The sequence below is a fragment of the Idiotropiscis lumnitzeri genome, chromosome 12 (genome assembly GCF_059441095.1).
Source record: "Idiotropiscis lumnitzeri isolate Australia: NSW breed Sydney's pygmy pipehorse chromosome 12, RoL_Ilum_1.0, whole genome shotgun sequence".
NCBI classification, from domain to species: Eukaryota; Metazoa; Chordata; class Actinopteri; order Syngnathiformes; family Syngnathidae; genus Idiotropiscis; species Idiotropiscis lumnitzeri.
The window spans coordinates 14,188,064-14,202,748 of NC_142402.1; the positions used below are offsets into that span (position 1 = coordinate 14,188,064).

At 41.0% G+C, this 14,685-nt stretch overlaps 1 protein-coding gene and 1 long non-coding RNA gene across 4 annotated transcripts; one reads left to right on the top strand and one right to left on the bottom strand.

Moving 5' to 3' along the window:
• Window positions 1–879: 879 nt before the first annotated feature.
• On the bottom strand, window positions 880–14,649 carry LOC148326075 (uncharacterized). Of its 2 annotated transcripts, none has more exons than XM_088311507.1 (10): window positions 14,219–14,649; window positions 13,063–13,898; window positions 11,039–11,102; window positions 7,655–7,807; window positions 6,405–7,576; window positions 4,853–5,000; window positions 3,972–4,188; window positions 3,542–3,654; window positions 3,064–3,254; window positions 880–2,346 (listed from the first exon to the last, which is right to left on the bottom strand). In XM_088311507.1, exons 2-10 carry the CDS (start codon window positions 13,862–13,864, stop codon window positions 2,153–2,155), a joined length of 3,054 nt encoding a protein of 1,017 aa, XP_088167633.1. In that variant the 5' UTR covers window positions 13,865–13,898; window positions 14,219–14,649; the 3' UTR covers window positions 880–2,152. The 2 variants fall into 2 exon arrangements, with proteins under 2 accessions (XP_088167633.1, XP_088167632.1); XM_088311506.1 differs by having other exon boundaries at window positions 3,972–4,197.
• On the top strand, window positions 4,019–12,083 carry LOC148326076 (uncharacterized). Of its 2 annotated transcripts, none has more exons than XR_015846187.1 (2): window positions 4,019–4,202; window positions 11,738–12,083. It is a non-coding gene; the product is annotated as an uncharacterized LOC148326076 (long non-coding RNA). The 2 variants fall into 2 exon arrangements; XR_015846188.1 differs by lacking the exon at window positions 4,019–4,202 and adding an exon at window positions 10,442–10,557.
• Window positions 14,650–14,685: the final 36 nt, after the last annotated feature.

The window sequence follows — 14,685 nt, forward strand, 5'->3', positions numbered from 1 at the left end:
ATGAGTTTCACTTTTTTAGAGACCACACGTCTGCATGTATTGGTTGTTATTATGCTTTAGGCTGTTTCTCAACATTTATAATTGAAAAGACTACGGTTTTAGTTTCTAAATTTGCTCTAATGTTGCACGTTTTTTTTATCTAACTTGCTGTTGGGTGGGAATTTTATTTTGAAAATTTACGAAAAGAATCACGAGATTTTATTGCAAATTGACAGCGTGAGCGGTTACGTTTTTTTTTACACGTAAAACAAAGATTCACCGACGACAATTTTCCAAAGTTTAATTTTGAAATTGCAATTTTTCTACTTTATCACATAACCAACAGCGGGCCCGCCAAAACCTTTTCAGTGAAGTGTGAGCATACACTTGTCACACCTTCGACAAAAAAAGTCATTGTTTTTCATAACAATCTCGTTGCACACTTGAGTACAATGACAATAAAGGGATTTCTGATTCTGATTCTCACATGAAATGAAAACAATTACAGAACCTTGCCCAACACTCACAAACTAAGCAGGATCTACTTGAAAAAGAAACACTTTGCTGATCTTTATTTATTAGATGCAAATTACTTGTGTTGTTTGCAGTCTGTCAATCTCATGCACTGATTAACGAGCTCACAGTCAATAAGTGATCAATTGTCACCAGCAGCCAACACCATTTTGCGTACTATGATTGATGGCTCGCTCATTTGAATATTTAAAAAGAACAATGACACAAATATTTGTTAATTCTTCTCAATTCTTAAGATTGTTTTTTTTTGCTTAGGTTTGTTCATCTGCGTATTATGTGTGCTGCACAAAATTGGCATGTGTTCAATTTATTTCATGAAGCCATGTGGCTGCGGATGGTATGAAAAACAGTGACTTCACGGCCATGTTGGTTGTGTGCTAATGTGAAAGTAAAACGTTTATTGATGGTAAAAAAACAAATTAGATTTTTTTTTTTTAAATTGCATACAGATCAAGTAAATTTTTTCACACCGTAATAAGGCATCTACAATCACTGCACCCATGCTAGAATGACAGGAACGTCACAGGTATTAAAATCTTACTTTAAATGTGAGGGTGGTCATGGCCACCATATTGCTCCGCCCCTCACTAATGTACAAAGCATTCTAAATGCTTTGTACATTAGTTTTAACGTGACAAATATGAACTCAGGATAAACAAATTTGTATATATTTGTGAACAATTCATATTTTTCCCAGCCAGCATGGTTGACTACTGGTTAGCTGTCTACCTCAGTCGAGAGGTCTAAGGTTCGATTCTGCCCGTTCGGAGTTTCTCTTGGTACTCTGCCTTGTGCCCACATTTAAAAAAAATCATGCATGTTAGCCTCATCAAAGACAATTAATTTCTTCCCCTTTTGCCTCGTCCTAAACTGTATAGCACATGCTGACATTTAAGACAATAGATAACTATAAATAAGTGGCTGTATGCTGGCGCTTGCCAAATAGTGAACCGACACGTGCTGCTTCAGGCGACCTTTGCAAGTCATTGCTCTTTATTCATGATTTAGTTTATAGTCATAGTTGGATGGTTCCCTTACTGTAGCAAAAATATAAACATTATATTTCTGGACATTTTGCATGATGTCAGATTGTGGATCTAATGGTAAAAGGTACAACTTATGTCACACTATAATGCAAATAAGTATATCATGCTCTGTTCATTTAGGATAAAAGTATTCCTGATCATAAAATATATATATAAAAATAAAGCTGATACAGTTGAGTATTTCTATTGTGTTGTCCCTCGTTCCTGCAAGGTAATCATCACTGGACCTTCGGATCAAGCGTGAAAATGAACACCAAACTGCAGTGAATTTTTCAACCATGCCCCTGCCGTAAATAATTGACACCTCCCCAAAAGGTTTAATACTTGCCACGTGATGGTGGCAAAGCACTATTTTTGTCTAACTGAAGCTCCTCTACTCATTTCAACATTCCCTTGGCAAAAATATTTTCACTATTGCTTTGACCTGAGCTCTAGAAATCAGACTTCGAATACATTTTTTTTCACAAACAGAGGATGGGTCGAATATGAATTTGTGAATACCGAACCTCAAATATCCGGAGGCTCACTGTATACAGTATATAATCCAGCTATTGTTTCCATACAGGTCAGTTGTGGTGTTGTTTGTCCTCCATTCAGCGTGGGCTACGCCGAGCCGGCATGATCCTGAGAGAGGCGACGCTTTCCCTCGTCATGAGCCGGGTCACCTGGTCCAGACTGAGTCCTGCCACCACTTCCCCATTCACTTGAACAATCTCGTCCCCCACGCCCAGGAGACCCACATATGGAACGTCACCAGTTCCATCGCCCACTTTCTCGACATAAACACCTGGAAGAACAAAGTGAGAGGTATGCATGATCTTCGGTAAAGTCAATGGAATGTTACTTTGGTTTAATAATGGCATTGAACAATGATCTAAATCAGGAATGGGCAACTTAAATGCTGAAGTGGGCCATCATTTTTCATCAGCGGGCTCACGTAAGACTACGCATTTTCTAATTAGATGTATCACAAAAAAACCCTATTTTAAATACGGACAGAATACATGCATTTAATTTTTGCTACTACATTTTCAATGCACGAATAAAAGATCCACTATCCAAACCCGGCAACCAAGAGTTTAAAGCAAACAACAAAATAACCGGATTCTGTATATTTTCCAGTACAAAGGGCCCTCTTGCATAAAAAAAAAAAATAGCATTCAAGGATGGCACAAAACTGCTGAACAAGAAACCGACATTAAGCGCAATGACTCATTTTGTACATTTTTATAATAAAAAAAAAACTCAGTAAAAAGTTTAAATAAGAACGTATTGGAATACTATATTTGTCCTGCATAGCATTCCAAATTCATAAAAAAATTAGGCCTATCCAGATTTTGTATAGCGCAGTCAAGGACCCAATTTATGTGCACCAAAGGGTTACAGTTTAATAATTATTTGGATTTGCAAAAAAATAAAGCCCCCCCCAACATTTTTTTTAAATAATCAATGGGCCACTCAGACTATTGCCCATCCCTGATCTCTACATTGTACAAAATTGTACCCGTGTCAGGTCTGCCTTTGCCCCTTGAGATGACAAAACCAAAGGGACCATTTGGGGGTCTGATGAGCTCCAGGAGAAGAGACCCATCAGGAAAAGCCTGAGAAACCCTCCCCGCCGGTCGCACCACCCTGGAGGGGATTAAGTCTTCAACACTCAGAGTCCGGTGGAGCTCCAGTTGGGGGCTGTCAGGGCTGTGGTAGAACACGTATGTAGAATGTTTCAATATTTGGTATTCTCAATGTCAACAATTATCCAATCATCCATTTTCCTTGACATAGATCTGATTGTTAATTAATTCACTACCAGCAGAGTTAAAAAAAAAAAAAAAAAAAGGATCTTTGACGTCTTTAGCCGTCAATGGCAGTAAATGAGTTAATTAAAAAAACTTTATTATCTTTCTAAAGGCTAGTGTCGATGCATATCCAAAACTAGGGAGGGTCCTAATGCTTTTCACGCCGTGCTACTTTAGTGTACTTACCTTGGCGCTAGGCCATAAGGTATCTGCACCTCCCCCAGGATGGTTGTACGCTCTGTTCTCCTTTCTAAACTCTGCACAGACGAGGCTTTGCGTAGTTGGGCCAGTGGCAGCGCCTGGTGGCAAAAAGACAAGATTAAAAATGCGTTGGGAGTGAAGTTCTATTTCGTATTGTGACCACTTAGTGTGTTACAACTACACTGGAAAACCAAATCTAAACAAGATTAAATATCTATGCTTGTGTATTGTCTGCCAAGATGTTTGTTTTTGCTAAGCCATTTTGGGTGGAAATATTCTTTTCACTTCTTTCAATCTTGACCCTTGAAAATCTTAAGGAATTGCAGGGTACCATGCTGTTGACATGAGTATTGTGAATAGACTCTGTAGGGTGCAAACTAGTTATAAATTCAAATCAAGCACCCGTGTTGCTCACCGTGTGCAGGGTCTGCAGCGAGGGCGTCCTCTGTATCCGGATGGTGGGATGCGGTCTGCGCGTGGGACTCGGGGAAGTGGTGTTGGACTTGCTGGCGGGAATGCTGAGCTGCTCCATGCTACTGGAACGGCCTCCCTTCACCAGTCTGCCGACGCTGTTCAGGCCGATGGAGGAAAAGAAGCGACGCAAGAAAAGCTTTGGTCGCCCATCCAGCTTCCTGTAAAAGCTCAGGTACACAAAGTATGGTATATAAAAACACAACTGACAATACAGTAGAAACTGGAAATGCCCCGAAAATTTAATAATTTTTAAAGATCAATCAAACTTTTTCTGAAAAAATACTGTCAGATTTTTTGGGGGGTCGTTATGTCAAACTAAACTTTGAAGTTTGAACAGGCGCCATTTGTGATAAAAAAATATTTTGAGATAGTTAGACTTCTCAGCCCTTTACACTAATAATTGTCCCACCCTCGCACATATATCACTTTAAAATTATGACAGATTCTCAAGGTTTTAGATTGTTGACAATTTGAGCCGGGAATTAAAAAATTCACCCACGAATTGTGTTCGATTTTGGAGGTTCAGTTGCACCTATTCTAATTAATTCTGCAAGTGCATTTTATTTCCACAAGAGGGCAGCGTTGCTTTGACTAGATCAACATTCCTCTCACAATGACATCCTGTTGACTGATGGCATGGCTCTAATTCCCTGTGGATTAGCTTTTAGAGGGGGATGTTTTTCCCCATCTATATTTAATTAAGTCCTCCACACTGACTCTCAAATCAGCATGTTTTTGGCACTGTATGTATGTTTTTTTCAAAATGGAAGGCAGGTTGTGTATTAGGTTCTAATAACTATGTGTCTCTGTCTTGTCTCTCACCTGGACCCGTCTGTGTTGTCCTCCCAAACGGCTTCCGCTTTCATATGTTCGGCTCTCAAGAGCTCGGCTCTGAGATCCTCAGCCCGTGACAAGGCCAGGCTGCGCATAGCCGGATGGAACTCTGACCCAGCACCCGTGTCTGTAGTCACTGGCCAAAGAATAGGCAAGTGAGGATCAGATTTGTTGCATTGACTAATAGTGAGGGAAAGATTAAATCCGTGTAATAGATTTGCAAATGGGAACACTGCAAATTGTATTTGTAATTCTTTTCTAAAAGTGACGAAGAAGTAATATTAGGCTAAATAAAGAACTGGGTTTTTCTTTGCATTCCTGCAAATCACTGAACATTCATTTAGTTTTATACTGCGTCTGAGAACTGCGCTGATGATTGCACTGTATTACATAAATCCTAAGTACGGTTCTCTTTCAAAATGAGACAAAAGCCAAATTAAAAGAAATTTGATCATTTCTGAATAAAAAAATTCCAGATACAATAAAGTATGAAATAATAAAATTACATTTGACATTTTTCCTGTTGAGTGTTGCGTAATCAACCATTTTGTCATTCTTTACAATTGGTCTAAATTGGATTTGTAGCTTGGCAGGGATGAGTGCAGTGTCAATGTGCCGCAATGTCAGAGCAAGCAGTCTATTGATTTCTAATGGTATCAAACACAGGATGTCTCAGGAAGCTTAAATCAATGGGACAAACAGTAAAGTTTTTGTTGTCAGCACTCTTAGCAGCCATAATTCTCAAACCAAGGTTAAAGCAAGGACCCGAATCATTAAAAAAAAAAAAAAAAAAAGACAGTATACTTTTAATGTAGTTGAGGTAAGATCAGTACATTTCCCTCAGTTTCTGAATAAATGCCCTTCAAGATACAACACTTAGAAAGTGAAGGAGAGAGGACTAAATGGGGCAGGAGATTTGAACAGTCCTTTTCATTTACCATGAAGGGTTAACACGCCGATGGCTTTAAAAAAAAAAAAAACTGCAGTTGTTTGTTTACATTCACTTTTCATTTGCTCATCCTCCAGCCAATACGGCATCATGCACGCTGTTATTGTGACATAACAATTTTAGTATCCCGGCGCCCTCATTCTTGTCAGTGGAGACTTTGATCACATTCCTCTCTCATCTAACACAGGGGTGGGCAAACTTTTTAATTGGCGGGCCACAATGGGTTCTAAAATGTGACAGAGGGGCCGGACCAAGAGCAGATGGATGGAGTGTTTTGGTAACCTCACCTCATCTGAGAAAAAAAATACATTTAATTTGGAATAAAAATGAACAAAATCATTACAACAAATATATGTCTTTGACACACCACAGTATTTAGAAAATAAAACATTAACAAGGTTTATTCATTTAATTTTTTTTCAAGTTCGTCGGGCCGGATTAAAACGTTTAACGGGCCACATGTGGCCCCCGGGCCGTAGTTTGCCCATGGCCACCCAAAAGCCAAATATCCCAAACTTTTTGCGCATAGTGTATGCATGTGCTAAAAGTACAAGTTCTTAACCGCGCAATTTTCTACTCATGTGCACTCACCCGCTCCTTCCAAAGATGCATCCCAGACCTCGCCGTCTGGCATGTCGGGGTTGAGACGAGCGGGGGAGTACCTCAGCGTGGAGGGCCTGATACATGCTGCTGGGTTGCTTATCGCAAGGGATCCTTGCGCTGAAGACGCAGGTGCCTCCCTCCTTGCCTCTGGACAGTCCAAGAGTCCCGAATGCTGAGGCCCGACCTCTCCTCCCTGACTCGACGCCATCTGGAACTGCACGGTTGACTGACCTGCAGCACAGCGGTTCCTTGAGCTTGACTTAAGAGCAGATTTGATAGGCAGGGTGGGTGCTTCCCTCACTCCGCCGGCGGCACCCATCAAACGTGGCTCAAGAGTCACGGGGCTGTCTGGTGCGAAGGAAACAGCTCTGCTCAAGTTGACTCTGTTCCTGGGATTGGAGTTACGCCTCTGAGCCCAGGATGGACCATAGGGGCCGTTGCCGGACTCCACTCGACTTTCTCCTTTCCTGCTCCTTCTCCTGAGCTTCCCAAAACCTGAGGATTTCCATCCTGTGCTTCTTTCTTTGTTCTCCCCCAGAACAAAGGCACCCGCAAATGTGACCGTCAGTGGAGCTTTTGGACGGGTGCTGACTTCTGGTTTGGTCGGAGGTACCCAACAAGGAACTGTTCTACCCCTCGTATCCTCAGGGTTTCCAATCTGCTGTAACTCAATGTTTTGCGGGTCTGTTAGTGAGGAGACCGGCTGAGGTTCCCTCACGACAGAACCACACGCCTCGCATTTCTTCACCAAGATTATGATCTCTCTCATCACCGTCATGGTTTCGGCATTGACACCCATCTCTTGCTTCTGCAGAAGAGGCATGGAGACACTCCTGTGGCTCCTACTCCTCTCTGAGCCACTACTGCTGGAATCCGTATTGCTATCTCTGGTTTTAGACTTGGGTACGGCAGGTCTACCCCGTTGTCTCACCCTGTCCAGGTACCGAGATTCTGCTTCTCTCTCTGATTCGTCTTCAAAGCGTACCCGAGTGGGGGAGCAGCCATACCGCCTGGATCGACCAACCTGATCCCCGTGGGAGGTGTCTCCTTGCTCAGGGACCAGAAGTGGACCAGATGCACTTTGAGCAGTGAGATCCTCTTTGGCTTGAATGGCTTTCTGCACCAGTGCTGGATTGTGAGCGTCAACTTGCTGTTTCTTACTGCAATAAATATGGTTGATGATAAACCGGAATGCAGTTCTATGCAGTTTCTAGGATAAGCCTACAGAGTGAACTTACGCAGTGGATCTGTGATCGGAATGGGAGCGTCTGCTGGGGCGGTCACCTTTAACGTGGTTGGAGCGAGCCTTGAGGCGCGCTCGCTCCAGGAGGAGCTTGGCTTGCTCGTGTCTTGGACTCAGAGGGAGTTCATCGCTGATTATTAGGAGTGATCTAAACATTGACATTGATAGAAAAAAAAAAATGTTGGTCAGGAAACGCATACATGGACGGGATGGGTGAATTTATTGTCTAGTCCCCCCAAAACTAATGAAATAATTAAAACTAAAATTGATAAAACATTTTCGTTAATGAAATAAAATAAAGTGATTTACAAAAACAACAACAAACTATAATATTAGAGAAAATTTGTTTTTATCTTTGGCAATTCATTTAATACGCGAGCCTTTGGGAGTGAATTCAAATGGCTCTTGACATTTAACTACAAAATGCAACGCTGGGTAAAAAGTGCTGTTTTTTTGCTTCATACATGAAAAAAATAACTACACTTTATAAAAAAATAGTACACTGCACACCCAGGTTGAAAACTTCTCAACAGGAATTCAACCCACAAATCAATTTGGAAGTTTGCAACTTGGCAAACATGACATCTTAGCTTCATTATAATTAGGGTGCCTGCAGCTAACTTTAGTAGAGGTATGCACGGCATTAAGATTCAAAGTCTGTGGATTTTTAAACTGTACCCTGTATTATCAAAATGTTTTGGAATAAAATTGCTGTAGAATTTTCACTGCACAATACTGTACAACTACTGTAAAACACATTTTTGTAAATCAAAAGCTAATACTAAAACTAACTAAATCAACACTAAAACACATTTTTGAAAATAAAATAAAAATAATAATAAGAATTTACAAAAACTACCCTAAAAAAATGATTTAAAACTAACTAAAATTAAAAAAAGCCAAACCAACTGTAATTAAAATTCCAAAACTATAGTAGCCAAGGTTACCACCAAGTGATGTGCTTTTGGCAGTAGGGGGCTTTGCATTTAATAACTGGGCCTTCAGTGAGGATTTACCCAACTTAATCCAACTCTAAATCCACCAACTATCACATTTCAATTAGGGAAATCGTTAATACCACACACCCCCCAAAAAATAACAGAAAATAATTATGCCAGGTCATATCAAGCAGTTCAGAATCAATGTTTATCTGAAAACAAACTTGATATTTTTCGGTTTTTTAATGAAATACATCATACTCACCAGAGATGTTTATCAAATTTATTAATCTGTTCATTTCGTTACAGATTTGTTATGCTTGTCAAATTCTGCTGAAGCAAGTTTTCCTGTGATAAATCACAGGACAGAAAAATGCTGACACTTGTTGGCCAAGCCACACTAATATCCACTTACTCAACGGGAAAGCAGTGCAGTCAAGAAAAACACCGCAAAATGCATACAAAAAAAGATTGTTGAGAAGATTTGAACCCTGAACCTCAAAACAGAACTCCTCCTCCACCGCACTGTCAAAATAATAATACACATTTCCGAGTACACTCCCATAAGAACCCCATTCGATAAATTAAATGCTTGTGTGTGGCGACATATCCGACCGACTACATCATATTCGGCAGATTGACTTAATGAAGAGTGGATCAAGCTTCCAGAATCTCTCTTATGCAATCATAGATAGTCCGGGGCGTGGCACTGGCGTAAAGCGGCAAAGCGACACGTCATCTATCCATCCCTCCTCCTTATGGCCCGAGGCTAAGCTGTTCTGCATTGTGCTTCATCATCTGTACTCGTTTTTAAGCCCTGGCCCAGCGATAAAGATAGCATGATACACTCGCCGTGGATTATCCTTGTCATGGACACACTGGGATTCGTTCGCCAACGTGTATACAGGGGAAGAGCATACTGTTTTTCACTAGATTAAAGTTTGTCATGTCAATGTTTTCATCCCAACATTGACAAACATGGCATGGCGAGGAGCCTGTTTTGGTTGACCATCTGTTCCAGTCTAGGGATTCTGATCATGATTACAATAATACCTTCTCTAATAATGATAATGGCTGCGGAAATGTCACCTTTGTTGAAATTGAAGTGGGAGATTAATGATTCAAGTTGTTGGTCAAGCCTGACACCAAAATGTGGGGCTTTAAAGCAAAATCAGCGTGATCCAGATGAATCGCTTTTTGACATGTGACACGGAAAATTATGATGTAATAAGTGGATGGCAAGGTTGATGATCGCACAGACTGCAAAATGACTCACTCTACTTAAAAAAAGTGCAGAGACTAAAGTTGAATTACTGATTGGATTCCTGTTTTTAAGTCAGACTAAAAGAGTCCAAACTCTGGAATTTTCTTGCAAGAGTAAAAAAAAAACAAAAAAAAACATTACTGTCAGTTATACAATGAAAAAAAACTTTAAAACACTTCACTATTTTTATTAATTTAAATAGTGCTCGTGCTGAGAATAAAAAACACTAAAAAAAAAAAGAAAAACAGATGTTACATGTCGAGCAACATTAAATTGTATCCCAAAGCTTTGTTAACTTTGTGCTGCAGCTATCAAGTATTTTTAGAATTGGGTAATTTGATAAAAATAAATACATTTGCATTAACAACAAAAATGTGCACATGAGGTACAAGTATTATTGTTGTCCACTTTAGGAGTTACCATCCTTACATTCCACATTGTAACTTCCAAGATTTTAAGCGTGTGTGGCTTTAAAAGGTGGGGCTTTCCTGGTGAGTGACTTGGGAGCCAGCCAATGAGTTTACTTAGCTGTTAGCGGCTGGCGGTTAACTAGCTAACTGTTAGCCAGTCTGCGTTACTACCTGAGCATCATTTGTGGTCACATCTATTTCGCCTTAACTTTTGTTACGGTTGTTGTGGCTGCGTCTATCCTTGACCACTTGTTGAAAGCATTCCAAAATGTTTGAACTAGCGACGGTAGGCTATATGAAATTAGCTAGCATCGATACCTTGTGCTGTTGTGATGTTGGACCTTATGCAGTGCTTTATTTTATTTTAGTGTGAAATGATCCCAAACATAAGTCACCCGAAAAATCTATCTGAAAAATCTCCTCGAGTACTTTAATACGTTGTCGCTTCCCACCACTGTTCAATGGAGACATCAAAGCTTAAAAAAGAATTGAAGGAGAATGCCGCCATCAGTCAATGGGTGTGTGTGTCAGAGAAGGAATATTAAATACAAGTATGACTCATCCACTGCAAAAAACAAAAACAAACATCTACATCTATCGTCAGAGACATTCTGAATTTCTTTGGCACGACTCATGTCGTATTTAGAACAAAACTGACATTGACAGAATCGCAAGTGTGACGCGGCCGTAATAAGAAGAGGATATAAATACACCACATGAGTCGCGCCACACTTTCTATGCACCAAAATAATCACGTCAACGCTCACCTCAAGTAGGGCTCCAGTTCCTGAAGAATGATTGAGTCCTCTAAACCACCGTGCGCTCCCTGATCTGCCACAAAAATACCGAAAGAGGTGTTAGAGGTGGCATTTGCAAATGTAGCTGTGACGATAAATCCCATCATTTTATTTCATTGTCTGCGTATCGCATTACAACTTGAGCTCTTCACTTGGGCTACTTTTGTTGGTTGATTTGAGTTTTATGCCAACGATTCCCAAAATGTGCTCTGCTGGTTCCTGTGTTTTATGACATGGGATTATCTGCTCCGTCTTTTGTGTCACAGCATACACCACTGATTGCAAAAACGAACTTGCCCTACTGCGATTCGACCAGTGGTTCTTAACTTTGGAGACGCTGAACCGGCAAGTTTCATGCATACATTGACTGAAACCCTTGGAACTGGAAAAAAATATAACATCCAAAACCTGATCTTTAGGTTCATTAGTGCACACAATGATTCATTAGTTGAACACCAAATCTGCGTTCAGTAAACCAACAAAACCAAATAATACCAAAAGCAGAAATACAACTCAGTGAGTATTTGCTACAAATCAAAATGACTTTTACTCTTGCATTTCAGACAAGTTCAGAAAGACAAAACTTCACCTTGGCAAGCATCACGCTCATATTGTTTTTACAACAAAGCTTGTTCCTTTTTATTTTTTTTATGTCTACCTTCCTTGAAGAGGATTGCCCATAAAGATATGTGGCAACAAATGGCGTGAGGATCTCAAGATGTGCTTCCTGACCTTCGGCTGGGCCGCTGAGACTGACCTGATGAATGAATTCTTGGAGTTCGAGCCAACCCAGGTTAAAGGAACCACTGAGTTGGATGGATACGGAAGTCTAGGACTCTTTTTTTTATTATTGGTTCACACTTCTTCATGCTACTTCACTTCAATTGTGTAGTTCTACAAATTTATAGTGCTTTCATTTGTAAGTAGTGTATTACAATGTCATTGTTTGCTCCTCCGTGAACAGAAAGCTGTTATTACAACTGAGACGGATTTGATAATAAATCACGTAGCTTTTCCTGTCGTCCTAAAATGATCATAAAGTACAAATATTACCGAGTCTACACCGCCCCAAACACGCAAAGTGTCAGAGAAATATAAAAAGTCAGCCACCTCCCCCACAGTTGCTGCTTGCTAATAATAGCAACATGCACAGCGCTCACATCTGCACGTCTGTTCAATAGGAAACGTGCCAGGTTACATATTGCGCTTTTATGCGACGCTACATGGCAGTGATGATTGTATGTTTTGGGGACTAAAAGTGGAATTTAAATTTGAAATGATTATGAAATACATTACTTGACATTTATGGCAACAATGTTAGCGTAGCTAGCACGACAAAGCAAGCAAATTGGGACGGCAGTTCTGTATATGCTTATTTCTTTGTTGTAAATGGCGGGAAACACCATTTCCTCAACAGAACATTTTTAAATATTAAAAAGAATATAAGAATTGTCGAAGTTTGTTCCTACAGTGTAGCTCTGGAACAATTCACGCAATTGTTCCAATTATTGTTGGAATGGTTGTGACAAATTGTGAAAAATAGATTAGTCAAAAATTCACATTTCACAAAACTGTTGCAGATGTATCAGCCATCTGTGAAGGTTCATTTTAAAGTAAAATAATGTAGTAATATTAAATAATATTTTGGCTGCCAGGATGGCCGAGTGGTCTAAGGCGCCGCGTTCAGGACCCAGTCTCCCCAGGAGGCCTGGGTTCGAATCTCGAATTTCCCCATTGTGGGACTAATAAAGGGAATATTATTATTATTATTAATATAATAATAAACAATATCATTAATTCAGAAAGCAGAAAAAAAAATCTTCAATTTTGTTCAAGATCATTTCAACAGTCTAAAAGGCCTCCGATGCAAACGAATTCAACAGTAAAAGTCACAATGTCAAAGTCAAAACTCACATCAACTTTTGCATCCTGCTTTTGCCACATTCGTGCAAGTTATTTGCAAGTTTCGATCAGCAGATTCTCTGCAGACGTACCTTCATAATCCACGCTGTCAGTTGCAAATCCTTCTCTGCATTGTTGCTCTGTGTAGTTTTGTTGTCTTTCTTTCAATTTCTCAGAAGCTCTTTGCCTCACTTTCTCATCAGCAGCGAAGCCCCCGCTTGATGAAGACATACACACGCCATCATGCTTGTCCACTTTGGACGCTTCGGCGTCAACCGCGGCATTTCCCACAATGTCTCCCTGGCCTGTTGTCTTGTCCTGCCCTTGAATGTAGTCCTTGCAGGGTGAAGCCGAGGCCACGTTATGGGGGTCCACACCGTTTAGAAGCAACGTCTCCGGCCGGGCCACCCTCCAGAAGCCCTTTGGGGGAGCCCAGTGTCTGATTGTGGTGGGGGGAGGGGTTTGGGGGCTAGGTGCTAAAATGGAGCAGGAGAGCGCGGGTGGTGACGGAGGTGTGATGGGGTTGTCTGTCCTGTTGCTGTCAGGTAGAAATGCAGAGGGGGAACAAGGAGGATGTGTTTCGCTCTTCTCTTCTTCATCTTCCTGAAGCTGCACAGGTGCGGCCGCCGGAGGGCTGTGGATCTCCAACTTGACTTGCACCTCTACCTCCTCCTTCTTCTCATCTTCGTCACTGCTGCTTAGTGCTCCCGACTGGCAGGAAGTAACAACGGCTTGACCTTTCCCAGTGTGTTGTAGCCTGAAGGGGACATCGGTCGGATCTTCGCCATCCGATTTGTTCCCGCTCCCAGGAGATGATGGCAGGAAAGCTGAGCCCAGGGGTAAATTGGAGACGGATTCCGTTTGAATTTCCCCCTCCACCTTCTTGTCCTCCATTGGCTGCTCATGCACAATGACGCCTACTTGTGCGCTGTTATAAAACAAAAAATATCAAATAAAACAAACTAATATTACCAAAGGACAACTTCCTTTCTGATATGCACGGTGAAGAGATATGAAACGTGGATTTGGTCACGTTGCTTCATCCACTGATTACTTTGCAGGATAATCCTTTCGAATGAGAATAAGCAAGTGCTGCATGCAACTGAGCCTGTTCGCCAACAAGCAATCTAACATTACAAAAAATGCTTCGGAATTAAGTCAAGGTGCATAATAGTGCATTACAACGCTGCATAATACGAGAACAAAGTAGCAAACAAAACAACGTGTTTTATCAATGGGGGTGATTACCGTAAATTTCTTTTCGAGTTGCACTAAAATCTCAGGTCCAGGAGTGAATTGCCAAAACATCACTCTTCACTCCCATGATGTGCATCCAGGTCGGTCGCAGTCTCGTGATTGGCGCGGTAATCCCACTCAGAAATTATCACAACGGGATTACAGTTGACAAAAAAAACCCGGAAAAAAATCATAAATTTCGCCCTTGCCTCGCGTAGCAGCTTTCCCGAGTGAAGCTCCTCTTTTACTGTTGCGTAACGCGCGATCCGAACATTGATATGTCAATGAGGAGGATTAAATAACAAAAAGAGGGCAGAGGGTGCATCAGATCTTTAATCTTAATGGCGTTAAATCATCGAAAAATAAGATGACACAAGAGTGCGTGCGTCTTGTCATAACATTCATCCAGCCCCCTCTCTGTTTTCATATCTAATGTTGTCATACGTGCGCGCACACACACACACAACCACGCGTGCACC